The sequence below is a fragment of the Hippocampus guttulatus genome, chromosome 10 (genome assembly GCF_054856545.1).
Source record: "Hippocampus guttulatus isolate MCC_2025c chromosome 10, RoL_Hgut_1.0, whole genome shotgun sequence".
Classification (NCBI taxonomy): Eukaryota; Metazoa; Chordata; class Actinopteri; order Syngnathiformes; family Syngnathidae; genus Hippocampus; species Hippocampus guttulatus.
Window position 1 is genome coordinate 10,788,041 of NC_141270.1, and position 15,200 is coordinate 10,803,240.

At 40.5% G+C, this 15,200-nt stretch overlaps 2 protein-coding genes across 3 annotated transcripts; both read right to left on the reverse strand.

The window, feature by feature from the left end:
• Positions 1–807: 807 nt before the first annotated feature.
• Positions 808–5,575, reverse strand: LOC147199247 (uncharacterized). The gene is made up of 8 exons (XM_086122322.1): positions 5,508–5,575; positions 4,399–4,735; positions 2,875–2,940; positions 2,468–2,532; positions 1,831–1,878; positions 1,535–1,691; positions 1,248–1,355; positions 808–1,155 (listed from the first exon to the last, which is right to left on the reverse strand). Exons 2-8 carry the CDS (start codon positions 4,711–4,713, stop codon positions 1,114–1,116), a joined length of 801 nt encoding a protein of 266 aa, XP_085978448.1. The 5' UTR covers positions 4,714–4,735; positions 5,508–5,575; the 3' UTR covers positions 808–1,113.
• Positions 5,576–7,127: 1,552 nt separating this feature from the next.
• agpat4 (1-acylglycerol-3-phosphate O-acyltransferase 4 (lysophosphatidic acid acyltransferase, delta)) lies at positions 7,128–14,030 on the reverse strand. Of its 2 annotated transcripts, XM_086122120.1 has the most exons (9): positions 13,808–14,030; positions 13,248–13,429; positions 12,996–13,165; positions 11,560–11,721; positions 11,323–11,476; positions 11,115–11,217; positions 10,943–11,018; positions 9,657–9,855; positions 7,128–7,830 (listed from the first exon to the last, which is right to left on the reverse strand). In XM_086122120.1, exons 2-9 carry the CDS (start codon positions 13,423–13,425, stop codon positions 7,739–7,741), a joined length of 1,134 nt encoding a protein of 377 aa, XP_085978246.1. In that variant the 5' UTR covers positions 13,426–13,429; positions 13,808–14,030; the 3' UTR covers positions 7,128–7,738. The 2 variants fall into 2 exon arrangements, with proteins under 2 accessions (XP_085978246.1, XP_085978245.1); XM_086122119.1 differs by lacking the exon at positions 13,808–14,030 and having other exon boundaries at positions 13,248–13,467.
• Between the last annotated feature and the right edge of the window lie 1,170 nt (positions 14,031–15,200).

Consider the following 15,200-nt stretch of genomic DNA (forward strand, 5'->3'; position numbering starts at 1 on the left):
AAAAGTATTCCAGTATCCAATTTAAGTCTTATGTGCCATAGTTCCTCAACAAAATATGTCGAAGATATATGTTCACTAATGATTGTTTGCCAGTTTTGAAGTATCACCTCAGGTATTTCAATATTTCGCCTAGAAATGGATGGATGGATGGCTTAGGGAGCCCAGGATGAGGAGTGTCAATGCAGAGCGCCGATGCGTATTTAGAACTGGAGTCGCGGTTTGGAATTGAAGCGGATTTACATGGAACAATCTCTTTTTCGTCAATGGACGCTACAGCTTCGTTTGCTTTTAAAACTTAAGTTTGGAGAAGACGTGCACATTTTCAGAATGACGTCCCTGATCCACTGGTGAAAGGACACTCTTGATCCTCTCCTCTATAACTGCTTCCAACAACAAAGAGTGTGCATAAAAGTGGTTAAGATTGAATGACTGTCTTACGGGTTGTATTATTTTGTTATTACGTTCTGACTTCAAGATGGCGCTGCGAGAGTGGCTGCCTTGACAATAGCTCCTATACTTTTTTTCTTCTACTTCCTTTCATAACTATGCTGCTGTAAATTGGGAATTTCTCCATTGTGAGACGAATAAAGGTTTTCTTAATTCTTAAAAAACTGCACATTACATGCATTACATTGTAGTGTCATGTAATGTTGAGAGGGGGCGCCATAAGCAAACATGCTAATGTGCAGAAGAAAAGAAATATGACACATCCAAAAATCACTAAGATGCCGTCTAAAGCAGTCAAGAATATTTTTCATAGTCTATACATTTATTTATGGAAATGTGGACATGAAGCTTGATTAAAAGCTTGTTCACTTTCTTTGGAAATCATTTGCTCACACGAGTGGCAACAGTACAGAAAAACAGTGATGAAGCATTGTGTTAAAGCTATCATTGCACAAATAACAAAACATGTTTAAAAATGCCCCCCCCCATAACAACGAGGTTTACTATCTCCCCGTTTGAAATTAATGAACGTCCTGAGCACTTTCCAGCTCAGTCAAAATCTTATCAAAAAAAAAAAACTTCAAATGACTTGTGATTAAGTCAAACACTACAACAGTATGTTTCAAGTGACAGTAGGAGCCTCAGCAATTTGCTTGGAGGTTTTCTTTAGGGAGCCACTCTGCTCCTCTGCTTCCTCCTCTTTCGACCCTGAACGCACACACACACACACACACACGTAACACAATAACACAATTGATTTTGTGCCAGCTGCTGGACATGTCCATGGTGGCTGGACTTACGTAATTGTCTGTGCAGGACCAGTTGGGGTGCAGCTGGGTGTGGAGGCGTTTTTCAGCATCAGCAAGCTGGTAATACTTCTCCTGCTCCTTCTCCGACAGCGATTTCCACTATGATGTCAACACGCTTTTTAGTCACTAAACAATACTCTCAAACCTTCCCAGATGGATGTCAGGTAATTCAACATGGAAGACCTTTACATTTTGTCGCCTATAGTAAGGTAGATTCTGTGAAACATGACATCCCCGCATACGAGGTTGTCAAGAGTGACGGTGCCGCACACACTCACCATATGACCCAGGACTTTATTGGCCACAGCGCTGTCGCGGATGTTCAACTGCGCCATAACATTCTCCCTCTGCTCCTTCCGGAAGATCATAAACGCGTTCGGTGGCTTTTTAATGTAGACCTTATCTTCATCCTCCTGGCCTTCACGTTTCCTTTTTCTATTGGGGAAAAAAATATATATATATATATACTGTATATTTAACAAATCATATTCACACTTCAAATGTGGATGTAAATATACAGAACGTGAAATTAAAACTATTAGGGATTTGTGCTTTTTTTTTTCTTTTAACATACTTGATGGACGGGACTTTTCTTGGGGGGGAGCTAGGACCCATAATCCTCCTTTATCAAGAGAGACACAAAGCAAAGACAGCATGTTGATGAAGTCCAGTGTGTGTGTGTGTGTGTGTGTGTATGAAAAATAAAATAACCGCTGATATCGTATCATAAATAATAAACCTCCAATATACATTTTGCATGAAAACAGGCATTTTCTGCCCCATTCCAAAAAACTAATCATAAACAATGGAACAATGTTTTATGCTTTTTTTTATGTTGGAAAAAAATAACTGCAAATTGTGTCGAGCCATGAGTATTTGGGCGTCCGCTATAGTAGAAGAAACATGTTTACTGTATACCCCCCACCCCCAACACACAAATACATAAAGATTAAATTAAAATAAAAAATATTCAAGGGACCATTCAGTTTGGCCGCTAATTCCCCTTTCCTGATTTATAATAAAAGAGTTTTAGGTTGGTTTGTATTTGCTTGGCTTGCATTAAACTGCTGAGAGTATCCATAGTGCTAATCCTCATTCAAGTCAAGTGGACACCCTGGATTGGTTCCCAGCCAATAGCAGCTAAATTACGTTTTCCACACAATATCCCAATTTATTGAGTTCCACCTCTATACGTGAGTGATCTTACTTACGTCATTTCAGCAGGAGGCAACTTTGCACCCTCCGGCAGTATCATCATGGCTTCTTCATGGAACTGCTGGACACACACACAAAACGGCACATGCACATGAGCTGCAATGATGCTACATGTCCATTGGGTAGCAGTGCACACATTCTACACATGCTGCCATGTGTGTCACACTTTCGGAACACTGCTTCTTAAATTCAGTTGTGCTGATTGATTGATGCTTACGGAATTTAAGTGTTGTCGTCTGATTGAGAACAAAACTCAATTATAATCTGTCCCTCATGCTCTCGGGTTGACTTTTCCCACAGAAAATCCTGCTGCAGCATGTCTAGACTATCAATAGTTTATAGCGTTTCAACTTGTGTGCGAGTGTGTCAATGTGCGCACGCATGCGCCATGCATGGTTCTTACCGGAGGAGTAGGAGCATGCGGGTGATTGACAGGCCACTCGTAGGGTGGGTGCTGATAGTTCATATACTGTAGACAGTGGAGATGTAAACCTTACATTTAAAAACATACTGTGATAGACTTGAACAGTCATAGTTGTATATGTTGTGCATCTTAAAAGAATGAATTTATTCCCCAAGCAAAACCGAGTAACCCTAATTTGGTTGCTGTCACAGTTTTTTGTTGTTTGTCAACAGGTTTGCACGCAGCCCAGGAGGGAATTTGACCCGCTCCGACCTTTTTACAAAAACTCACAACACTAGACTGACGAAGCTACTCCACAATCTAAATGTTTCCCCTTCTTTGTTAACATGGCAATATGTTTTGGGTCATTGTTATGCTGGCACACCCACCCACAACCAATCTTTGGTGTTCTTGCGGAGGAATAAAGGTTTGATCCAAGTTTCCTTGTACCATTTGCTGAAAAACAGAAGCAAAATAAAATGTTTCCACCACCATGCTTGACTGGGGATACTTTTCTTCGGGCCTGTGCATGTGCCTCACTTGACAAGATGAGACTTGCATGGAGTTCCAGACCAAGGGCAATGAATGGTTATTTCAAGGTGTCTTCCACTTTGCAATGTGTAGAGCCAATCGTTGTCACTTTCTTACCAATGCTATTTTCATAACCTATTGCGCCTTATGCAAGAGTACAATTTTGTCTGTTATCTTTCAACAGCTCTTTAGTCATGCCCATGGTAGTAGAGTACAGTCAACCGCCACCAGGGGGGTCCGTACCCGCCCGGCAATAGCAAATATCTGCATTTGATGCCCATTGAAATGCACCCATCCATTTTCTCATCCACTTATCCGCACAAGGGTCACAGGCTTGCTGGAGCCTATCCCAGCTGTCTTTGGGCAGTAGGTTGGGAACACCCTGAACTGCTTGCCAGCCAATCGCAGGGCACACATAGACAAACAACCATTCGCTCACAATCACACCTAGGGACAATTTGGAGTGCCCAATCAAACATACCATGCATGTTTTTGGAATGTGGGAGGAAACCTGAGTACCGGGAGAAAACCCACATTGACACGGGGAGGACATGCAAACTCCACACAGGAAGGCCGGCGTCGGAATCGAACCCCGTTCCCTGCGCTGTGAGGCCGCCCTCCATTGAAATGTACTGGAATGTTATTTTTTGTTCTTTACAAGCCCTTCAAAATAAAATTGTAAGCATTCAGTACGACAACGCAGAGCAATCGGAGGAAAAAATCCTGGAAAGTGTTTAAAAATCCATGAATAAGCGAGTATATGGGGATCGACTGTACAGTAATTGGAAGGTAAGATATAGGTATACAGTGTACATGACCAGTTCAATCAGGCATATTAGAAATTTGTTGACTTTCCAGAGATGTGGCGTACAACGGCACCATCCAGACTGTAGGAGCCATGTTTTTTTTTTCTCACTCAATAGAATGTAGATTTGCTTGGAACGTCAACTTATTATTTCCTCCACTGGAAGTGATTTAATTGCAAATGCTCACCTGCTTGGTGACATCACCAATTGGCCCAATATTAAGGTGAGCCGGCTGCATGTAACCCAGATGCAGCGGAGCTCTGTAGTTCATGTTCATCAGATTGTCTCCCCGGATGTAGCAGTCACCCGACCCTGCATAGTGACTTCCTGTAAACATGGGGAGGTTGTCGAGCAGCATGTCTGCGGGGTCGCAGGGTGTGGGAGGAGGCGGGGGGCGAGCGTTGCACAGGTAACCCATCTCCTCCAAGGGCTCGTAGAGCGGAGTGAGGAGCTCGTACCATTTCATCTCGCCCACACATGCTTCTTTTGGCACAGGTTCCATTTTAGTGCAAAAAGGGAGATTCCTGAAAGACATGCATTTCATTTGCAAGTTTTACTATGTAGCAGTTAACATTTGAGTGATTGTATGAAATATAAAACTGTGTGTGGGGGGGGGTCGTGGCTATGTTAAGAAGCAATGCTAAAAGGTTTCTCAAATCATTGTAGTGTTAATTTTGGTTTTATGATGGACTGTTTAATCTGGACTAAATGAGCAATGAGTTTTACGAAATTTGACATCTATAGCAGTCAATGGCAGTGACATTTTTACAAGACGAACACAAGTCACAAAAAGAATGCTAATTTTGAGGTTGAATCTTAAGACATTCCGCTGTATACAACGATTATACTTAATTGTTCTGTACTAATATGGCAACAAGACTGAAAAACGTCTTTTTCACACACACACACCAAATCATTTTGGAAAACAGCTTTTCAATTACTGCTGCTTTCCAGTAGTTTTAATGCAATTAGGGGTGGAAAATACAGTTGGTGTTTTTTTTTGTTCTTTAATCAGATCCTGTGTTGTACATTTCATTCATTCAATTTTCATTTCAAAGAAGCATGACTTCATCGTGAGTACCATTAATCTTTCAAAACAATGCCCAATACAGTTCATACTTTAAAATAGGTTATATTATTCCATAAAGTTTTTGCTATTTGCTTCAACATTCAAATCCTGACAGATGTATGCATTACCGCAATTTTTTCAAACGTTTTATTGTATGTTTTCAGAAACATCATATCAGGGTTCCATAAATTATTTAATCAAATAGCCAAAATTATATAAATACTCACCAAAAGTGAATAATAAATAAAGTTTTTGGCTAGCAGATGAATACAGCCTGTACATGCAGATGACTAATACAGCAGTCACTCACTGCAAAGAACCAACTTGATGGGGAACGGTGTTTATGTCACGTGTTGTCAAAGATCTCTTTGTCACGTTTTCGTGTTGCCATGGATACGATAATGCCATTCTTCAGCGACACTATGTCGATCACGTCCGCACTTTCTTTGATCAGTTCTTTGTGTTAAAAGTAGCGCACCGTTTCGGAGCAGTAAAGTTGACTTTCGAACCGGTGTAAATATTGCATTTAAAAAAAAGAGAGAAAAAAAAGACGAGAAAGTGAACTTACGGAGGGCGCCATTTTACGCCAGCGAACAATCGCGCGAACATTAGCTGCCAAAGTCCGCGAATGCAACAATATGAAATAAAATTCAATATTGGTTTAAACACACTTACCTTTGAATATTTGATGTTCATCCATGGAATTAGATGCGTGAGCATAGGAAAGGTAGAAATATCCTGAATAACGAGTAGTTCTTCAAATGTAGTACAATTACAATGCCATTTGTGACTATTACAGCAGACATCAACATCAAGGCATACTTATTACAAGAAAAAAAAACACTGTGCAATAAAGCCATGCACCCGATTCGACGGCAGGAACACCTCGGCGCCCATCTGCTCGAAGGTCCGGGATTTAACTGCTGTTGGCCACTAGACCTCGCCAGTTAAACCCAAGCACACAATAACACTTTGCTGTTGCTGAAGTTTCTCTTTTTCCCGACAGAAAGGACAATATTAGTAAAGTGGAAGACTGGTTGGAAAAAACACAAACAGGAATATTATGACAGAAGGATAAAAAACAAACACATAAAGAAAAACACACATAGTGCATTGTTCAAGTACTATATTGATTTAGAATATGTTCGGATATTAACTTGGGATAAGAGAAAACCAATCCTTTAAAAGTACAGACACAACAGAGATTCAGGCCATTTTAATTCACAATACAGTAGCATCTCAGTTCCAATCAGAGTCAAGCCATTTCAACAACCCTCAACATAAAGGCCTAACCAGCTGTGTTTAGCAGGAACAAATATTTTGTCTTCTTTTCACTGTATTCCCTCAAATACTGTCAGAATGATTCATTTAACAAGAATTAACATGCTTTCATTTATTTATTTTAGATGAGCTCTGCATTTGTATTGTGTATGTGCGTGTGTGTGTGCGTGTGCAGAGAGGAGGGTTACTTCATACACATGAAAACACAAAGACACATTACACACACACACACAAGGTAGCACTATGGAGTTTGAATAAAAAATGTCAGCTAGGAGAGGCTCCAGCACACCCGTAACCCTCATGAGGATAAAGCAGTTCATGATCACGGATGGATGGATACCATAGCATTATATTGTAACAATTTACCATTACCATGAAATAAATTACCCAGTAACTGTATTTGTCTAGATGACAGCCTCACATTTCTGGGGTCCAGGGGTTTGAGTCTTTGCCTTCCGGTGTCAGGTTTTCTTCTTCTCCGTGCGCTGTTGCTCCCTCACAGATTCCAAAACATGTGATACAGCTGTAATAAGAGCAAAATAAAAATAATACACTGACTGGAGCCATTTTCTGTGACGATCCCAATTTTATTCACCTTTGCTCATATGATTGGTACGTAAGAAAGGTTACTGAAAGCCAAAACAGGACCTCATTACAGGAACTGTCATGTGCAGTAATTCAATAACAAACTTGTGCATTTTAAATTCAGTCCCAGAGAGGAAGTGTGCTTGAGCTGGATGATTTTCGCACACACCTCTTTTTAACAATACAATTGAAAAAACAGATACACTGGTAGAAATCAACAGTCGCAGTGCAAACAATTTTTGAAATTGTTTTATGTGACTATTCAAACAAAAATATGGTCACTTTCATCCTGACTTAATGTGCCATTTTTAAACATCTATTTAAATCGTTTCTGAGCTTGCTGTGACTTTAATTTGAAAGTCATATTAGGTATGCTTGCCCCAAAGTGACGACATTTCCGAAGGCAAGCTGAACACCATTGTTCTCGGCACTGTCAACTTCATTCTCTGAAGTACACTGCCTGCATTGTGCTTTCGGGCAAATCACCACTTGTTGCAGCAGAAAGCAGCGGTGCAGTCATAAAGCTAGGAACTTAAATCTTCATTTTGAAGCAGCTGTGCGATGACACATCTCCAAGTACTTTTTGGCTTCCTCAGTTGTTGTTTTGACGAGTCGTCTTGCTCCCATAGTTTGAAGATCTGTTAATCTCAGTCTGGCCAATCATCCAACGAACTCCCACTGAAGCTGTGAGATAAAGATTTGTTGAACATTTAATGTTTTACTACTGAAGTGTAAAACAAACACATACTTGTCAATATTGCCAGAGAAATTTAAAAAAAAAACACACTTGCATTTTTATCACTGACATTGTCTGCGACAAAGAATTGACAATCTACAGTATATTTACTCAAGAGATTGAGGAATCTGCGTAAGTACAAATGTCACATTTTTTTAAGTCAGAGTTGAACACATGATTAGTGTGAAAACTAGCACATATGCTTCATGACCATTATTACAACTCCCTTTCTCTTAGGGTAAACTACAGTGGAACCTTTTAGGTCAGACACAAACTTTTCCTCTGAAAACAAGTTGCTCCCATTGGAAATCGGAAACATCCGTTTCAGGGTCAAAAGATTTAACAAAGGTATTTGTTTGAAGCAATATTTTAACCATTCATTCGGTGGTGTGCAGCCAGTGACAGCAAAGTCATCTCTGCTGGCCTAAACACCGTCAGAAGCACTGATCTACAATTTTAACTTTAATGAAATTGTATAACTTCATTTACTCGCTTAATTTCAAAGTTTGTCTGTCCAGCTTCCAGTAGGATGTATTTTCTTTGGGGGTTTTTTTTTTGTCCAGTCAGATTTTAATTTCCCTGTGTTGCCATGTCAATGGAATGTGCCTAGGCCCTTCCCAATCCAGAGTGCTGGTTCATGTCACAGACTCACTATTGGCAATAGCTGTGTTTTTTTTTTTAACCAATCAGATGAAGATTCCCTTTAACAAGGCCGCCAAGCAAGATTAGCGTGACATCAGGATTTTTCTGTCCTTTGATTTACAAGATTTAAAAAGAAAAAAACAGAGCACATAGTCATGATTACATGATAGCCACCATGGCTGATGGAGGAGGAAAAATTTTCATGTCGGACATGAATAAAAATTCTTTTTCAAGGTGGACGAAGCTGGCTGGCTCGTTTCAATCAGGTAAGGAATTATTCAGTAATTCCAGAGCAGCAGGCATGAACATAACAGTGATCTTAACTGGCAACAACAAAGAGAGGTGAATTTTATTTATAAAGAATCAACATCTATGGTGAGTAAGATGTACAGTATTTTATTTGAAGCTTTTATGTTTTTGATACTTTGTATGCTCTCTCATATATATATATATATATATATATATATATATATATATATATAGGCTCCAGCAACCCCCCAGTGAGGATAAAGCGGTTCGGAAAATGAATGACTGAATATATACAGAGAGAGAGAGAGAGAGAGAATTAACTCGTCAATATCATATTGTAGGGTGGAGTTTTTGGAGTTGTGCGGAGGTGATTTATTGAGTATTAAGACGTGTCTGTAGTATTTATGGTGCTGCATCTGAATAGGTTTACTTCACTTTCAATATTTTTCTTCCTGTTCTTCTTTTTTGAAAAACTTGTTCAAATTGACCAAGGTCGGTCAAGTTTAAAAACAGGACACGAAAAGCCAAAGAAACCCCAAACAAATGCCCATTGATCAATCTTGTACCGAGGTGAGGACCTGTCGTACTCTGAAGTCTTGGGAAATAGGCTGACATCTCACGTTACTGAATATTTATTACTGAACATTTCCTGAAAATGATGATGTTCGACCATTGTTTGACTTGATAGGTTCCACTGTATTCAGACGCAAGTAAGCACATAAAACGTGTCCATGCCTCAACCACATCACTGCTTGGCAAGACCATAAAAAGAAATGCAACTTACATTACAAGGTGACAAATCTGTTGCTTGGTCAAACAAACCGGAGCGGGTTAAATACAGGGAGGGTTAGTCCAACCCTTAAAACTTAAAAGCAAAACAAACCTGCAGTACAGAGCACCACCGTGGACACGATGGTCGTCACCGATCCTGAAATGATGAGCTGTGCGAAGAGCAGGCCCAGTGGGTATAGGAGCAGGCAGGACCAGAACAACCAGTTGATCAATGACCAGGGGCGGCGTGGAGGGCTGACTATGGGGCCAGGGTACCGCCCCGTCTGCATGTAGCCCTCTTGAAAGCTATCCTTTACATTCATACATACAAATAATAGTCACTAAAAGAAGATTAGTGACATTCAACTCAACCAAGATTCTTAAACATCATAAAAACATCCTATTTTTGACACCTGCTTTGAGTACTGCAATACAACAAAAATACTACAAAAATACAGTATGTATTTTAAAAAAAGTTGTCTGATGAAGGAGGTTCAGCCTCGGCGGAGATCTGTGCTTTTTTTTTTTTGTTTGTTTTGTCATATCAAAAAAGAATCTCCATTCATTTAGTTGAGATACAATGAAACTCCTCTACAACGAAATCATGTTTGCAGCAAGAAACTTTTTACAACAGGGGACTTTTCACTGGGGCAAATTTTATCTCAGACATAAACACGAACACACACAAAAAACGGAGATGAGTACTTTTTATTTGTATTCCAATAGTGCATAAGTATGAGCATACACTCATTTGACACTTCATATAGCCAGCGTCGAAAGAAAAAAAGGGAAAGAAATTGCGAAATTTACGATCAGCATTTACTTTCACTTACATCAATTTATTGCATCACGTCTTTTATTTTGCTTCCTCCATCTGTCATTTTTATTACCTTTATCCTGTCTTCAAGCGTTAAAGCTTTTCTTTTCTTAATTCCTTGGTCTGCAAAGGTCCGTTTTGTAGCCATTTTAGCAATGCAATGTTCGTGCTGCGTCTGAACCGAACAATAACAAATACTTCCTGTACTCCTGCGCATGTGTAAACCAGTGTGGTGTTTGCCGTTGCTGTTTCCAAACGAAGCAGTAGAGGTCACTGTGGCATGCTGAGGTTGGATTAGACTTTTGCGGAAGGCTTGTTTTCGTTATAGTGAATCTCCTTGCGAGGCAATAGCAAAGAAAAAGGTTTTGCATAACGGAACAGGGGGGGTTTTCGTTGTAGGGGGAGCAGAAAAGTGGGAATGGCTTTCATGCATGAAAAAATGTTCACACGAAGGGGGTATTTTCGCCCATGTCGGTTTCGTTGTAGGAGAGTTTCACTGTATGTTTACATTTATGAAACGAAATAATCAAAGAGGGGGAAATAAAGCATTACTTCTAACCCGAAGACAGGAACCTTCTCACCTTTTCCTGGTAGAGTTTGTGGAGCCAATCAGCACACTCAGATTCATCTTCTGGGATCACATCCAGCGGGATTCGCCTGCAAGTAACCAAGGAAACGGCAGCTCTCAGATACAGACAGGATGACCACGTCCATGAGAAAGCACCATGCGGTAGCAGAAAGCAGTCAGTGTACCTCACGTATAAATCTGCGTGGTATTTCTTTCCGCTAAGGATTCCCAGCAGAGTTGGCATTTCGTTGTTTCTGAAGTTGAGTGTGGAGTCATACACAGCTGCGACTGTGCAGAAAAAGAGACACAAGGGGTTGAAGTGTGCACTCATTTGGAAATGACTGTACGCGGACATACAGGAAGTGATGTGAAGAGATCGTGACAGATTCTCACCGGTTCCTCTAAGGTTTTGAACAGTGACCCAGAAGCCTTTGGTTCTGGGAAGAAGATGATACTTGAGTTTGGGCAAACCTTTGGTCTCGGCTACCTGCATGCTGATCCGGTGCTTCTCTGTTGTGAAGCGAGTTCCTTCACAGTAAAGCAAAAACTAGCACCGGAAAATTATTTATCAATGGTATTATTCCAAGAAGGTAATCACTGATTAAGATCAGGTACAACTTTCGCACATACCCAATAGTTTTCAGGGTAGTCTCTCAGGTTCTGAAGACTTTGAGTTACCGTCTTTCTGTCCTCTTCCCACTTCCTCTTGCAGAAAACAATTTCCTGGAAGTACCACATCCAACCAATGATGGGGACGTAGGCCAACTCTTTTTTGGCAAGAACTTTGGAACTCTGAAAAACATTCAGACCACTTTGTGAAGTGCACCACCCCTGAGGGACACCGGAGGACTTGAACGGAAGGTGTGTCAGCTTGAGAACAAGAAAGAAAAATATCTTTGAATAATTGTACATACTGTAGATATTTATAAGATATCCTTTATTTGTCCCGCAATGGGGAAATTACAGTCAGAATTCAGAAAGGAAAACACTGGGTAGGGAGAGGGGAAAAAAACCCACGCTCGAACTATCCTCATCTGAGGATATTTTAATTTTAAAAAAGCTTTATATTCAATGTGGTAGTCTAACTTCAGCTACATTCTTTCTGCAAAATTGAGTCTTGTGAGAGCACAAAACACACAACAGGATCCAAAAAGGGGATGCAAATGAGTTATTTAAAGATGATGTTGACACAGTAACATGAAAAGCAGCACTGGATTTTTGACCTTAGTCTTTAAGCAATTTAAGTGTACGTACAGTACATAATACAGTGTTTTCAACATTTATTTTGCCTGCAATTTGGAGGAAAGAAAAGTGGGGCATAGTTCCTGATATCCTGAAACGACATACATTTAGAGCAATGTTTCTTCAACCTTATCCGCCCAGCACCTAAACTCACTGAAATATTTCATATATTGCATTAACATAAATACATCCTGGCCATAAAATGATGATAATGGATATAGGGGACAAGCACACACTAAACACGAATCGAAAAGATATTTGCCAAGAAAGTGAGAGCCGAATGATCAATAAATTAATTTATAGCATTTTACTCAAACCCAGGGGTAACCAACATAGTCCCCAAGGGACCACATCAATAGCCTGCAGGTTTGTTCTAAACGTATTCCACCAGTGATGGGATATTTTGATTTCCTAAGAATGTTGTTGAAGTGACTGTGTGAAAATCTAAACACTCACTGGATTTTATAGAAATCAAGGGTTGCATAATATTTATTTGTTTCCTAACTTAAGTTGCAGCTGGTAAATACTGAGACATTATTATGTCTTTGTCATCCGAAGGATGACTATCATTACTGATAATATCATGATTAAAGGTTATTTGAGCAGGTTTGTAATTTCAGAAGTATGGTTGCACTTCACAATCAGTAAGAAGCTGTCAGTTTCAAAAAGGATGACGGCCGCTGCTTGAATCAAAAATTAGAAGTGTGACTCAATTTAGGTCTCACCTGAGGTCTCGGAACCGACCTTAGAGTGTGTTTACAGTATTAGGGTATGGTGTGGGGAAGCCCCCTGGATTACTGAAGACAAAATATCAGCAGATTTACCCCAAGAACTCCAAATCTCTCACAGAAGACCCAACCACACAGGAAGTCTATCTCAAAATTGTGGTTGAGAACCACAATTGCGTTTTCCTTTCCGTACAAAGGGTAAGACTTTGGGTCTGTATAGAGGCTGCATTCCGTTCCAGACCACCACTCCAATGCTGCTACCAGCTCTAGGAGAGTATTGACAGTACATTTGAAAGACTGCATGATGAGGCCAAGATGCTTTTTAACTCTTCACCAGTCAGTACTTACGGCTGTAGACGGTGTAGGCAAATCTGCAGTTGACCTTTCGGGCCAGTTGCTTGTTGATTAGCCACAAAGGTAGAGTGCATAGCTGCAGCAGATTGGTGATGAGGCCGCTGACCAGGAACACGTAGCAGATGAACAGGTGGCTCAAGAAGTGGCTTTTCAGTAGCTGGACCAGGCTCATTGCTCTGGAATATTTGAACTGTATCATCGGTAGTTGTGTGAAGTACAGCTAACAGATTGTGTTGCCATGAGCTGGGACTACATCCAGCACCCAACCAGAACTTGCACAACGCATTTCTGTCATTGAAATGTGTCAGCTCAATTGATTCTTTCGTTTGGAGGCAGCATAAGACAGCTTTTAGATTTATTTCGGACAGTAGTCAAGACCCTCATGTTAGATTGCATAAATGTCCGAGTGCAATAACTTTATATTCAGGCAGGCTTACAAAGCTGTGAGAGACTAGATCAACATTCACGCAATTGAGCAACACGACACCACCCATTCAAGTTGAAAAAAAAAACATATCACGGTAGTATTTATATAAAAAAAAGTTCTTACTTACCCACGTCAGCCAGAAAAGTAAACTTGTACTTTGCTCCGTGACCCAGGAAGGCTGACTTCCAACTTCTCCAAGCTAAAATAAGGGTGGTGGGGGGCAACTATGTATTATAGATGCATTGCGCTTGAATATCTTGTTCCTCCGCTCTTGTTTCAAGTCCGTTTAACGTGTGAGTGTGTCAGTGCCAGCCTCACAGTTGCTCTTCCGACCGCACCCATTTCATGATTTCACAGACACGCCTGGATCACGGAAAGCTCAGAAACGACCGAGTGGGTGGGTGGCGTGTCCTCGATGGTCCAAGCGTCTGCCTCCAAGGATCGTCTGTGCAGTCCAGCTCAAGGTTCGCGGACACGGTCACAACCGCTGTCAGTCCACTGCAGACTTTGGTATGGCAAAGCAATGGTCTCAGTCACACCTCTGTGTGTTTGTTTGTCGAGTTTAAAAAAAAAACCACTCAGCTGGCGCGTATACCCCAGATGTCGTGGAAGAGGTTACCTGTGATCGACTTTTACTTTGAGTATGGCTTAAAGTAAAAAGAGAGAAAATACTAAGTATTATCGTACTGTTTGTCGTTTCTCAACAATTCGCACAGGACATAACCGCTCATTTAAAAAAGGCATTATTTCGTCAACATATTGGGACAATGCAGTTTTACACCATTCATTTGGCTTCCGTGTCACCATAGGAGCTCCGTAAAACATGACAGCAAATGCAATATGAATTCATCTAGTTATAAAAAATAAAAATAGGAGAAATCTTCATTACTTTTCTTCATTGATAGCTGTTTTTAACGAGAAAGGAACTTTGTCTAACGTAGTGCACACTGCGGCTCTCCAGTGCGAAACCTGAAATGACAATGGTTTGCAACACCCAAAATATAGTACAGCCATTCCTTTATTATGGTTTAAATTAAAATACTTGAACTGCCAAATCCGTTCACTTGCTGCGCTGCATTACAAACTGAATTTGTTGGGAGGACAGTGACCTCTAGTGGCGGCGTGTAAACGTACAAGAAGATTCAAAATTGCAGATTTACTGTATGAAAATTCTATTTCCACATCCGTGGTTGACAAGTTCAAGTAACTCCTAAAAATACTCACCACAAAAATACTGCTCTCCAAGTACCATCAAAATGACCAACAATAAAATACAGTAATACAGTAGGGCCAGGTGTTCATACAAAATGAAGCAGAGCATTTATTCCTAAAAAGTCGAAACTAAGCCACTTTAATATTATGCATAGTTTGAAACTTAACAAGGCGGCCCAGTGTTCCAGTGGTTAACGCATAGACCTCACAGCGCAGAGGTTGTGGGTTTGATCCCGGCTCCGGCCTTGCTGTGTGGAGTTTGCATGTTCTCCCCAGGCCTGTGTGGGTTTTCTCCGGGTACTCCGGTT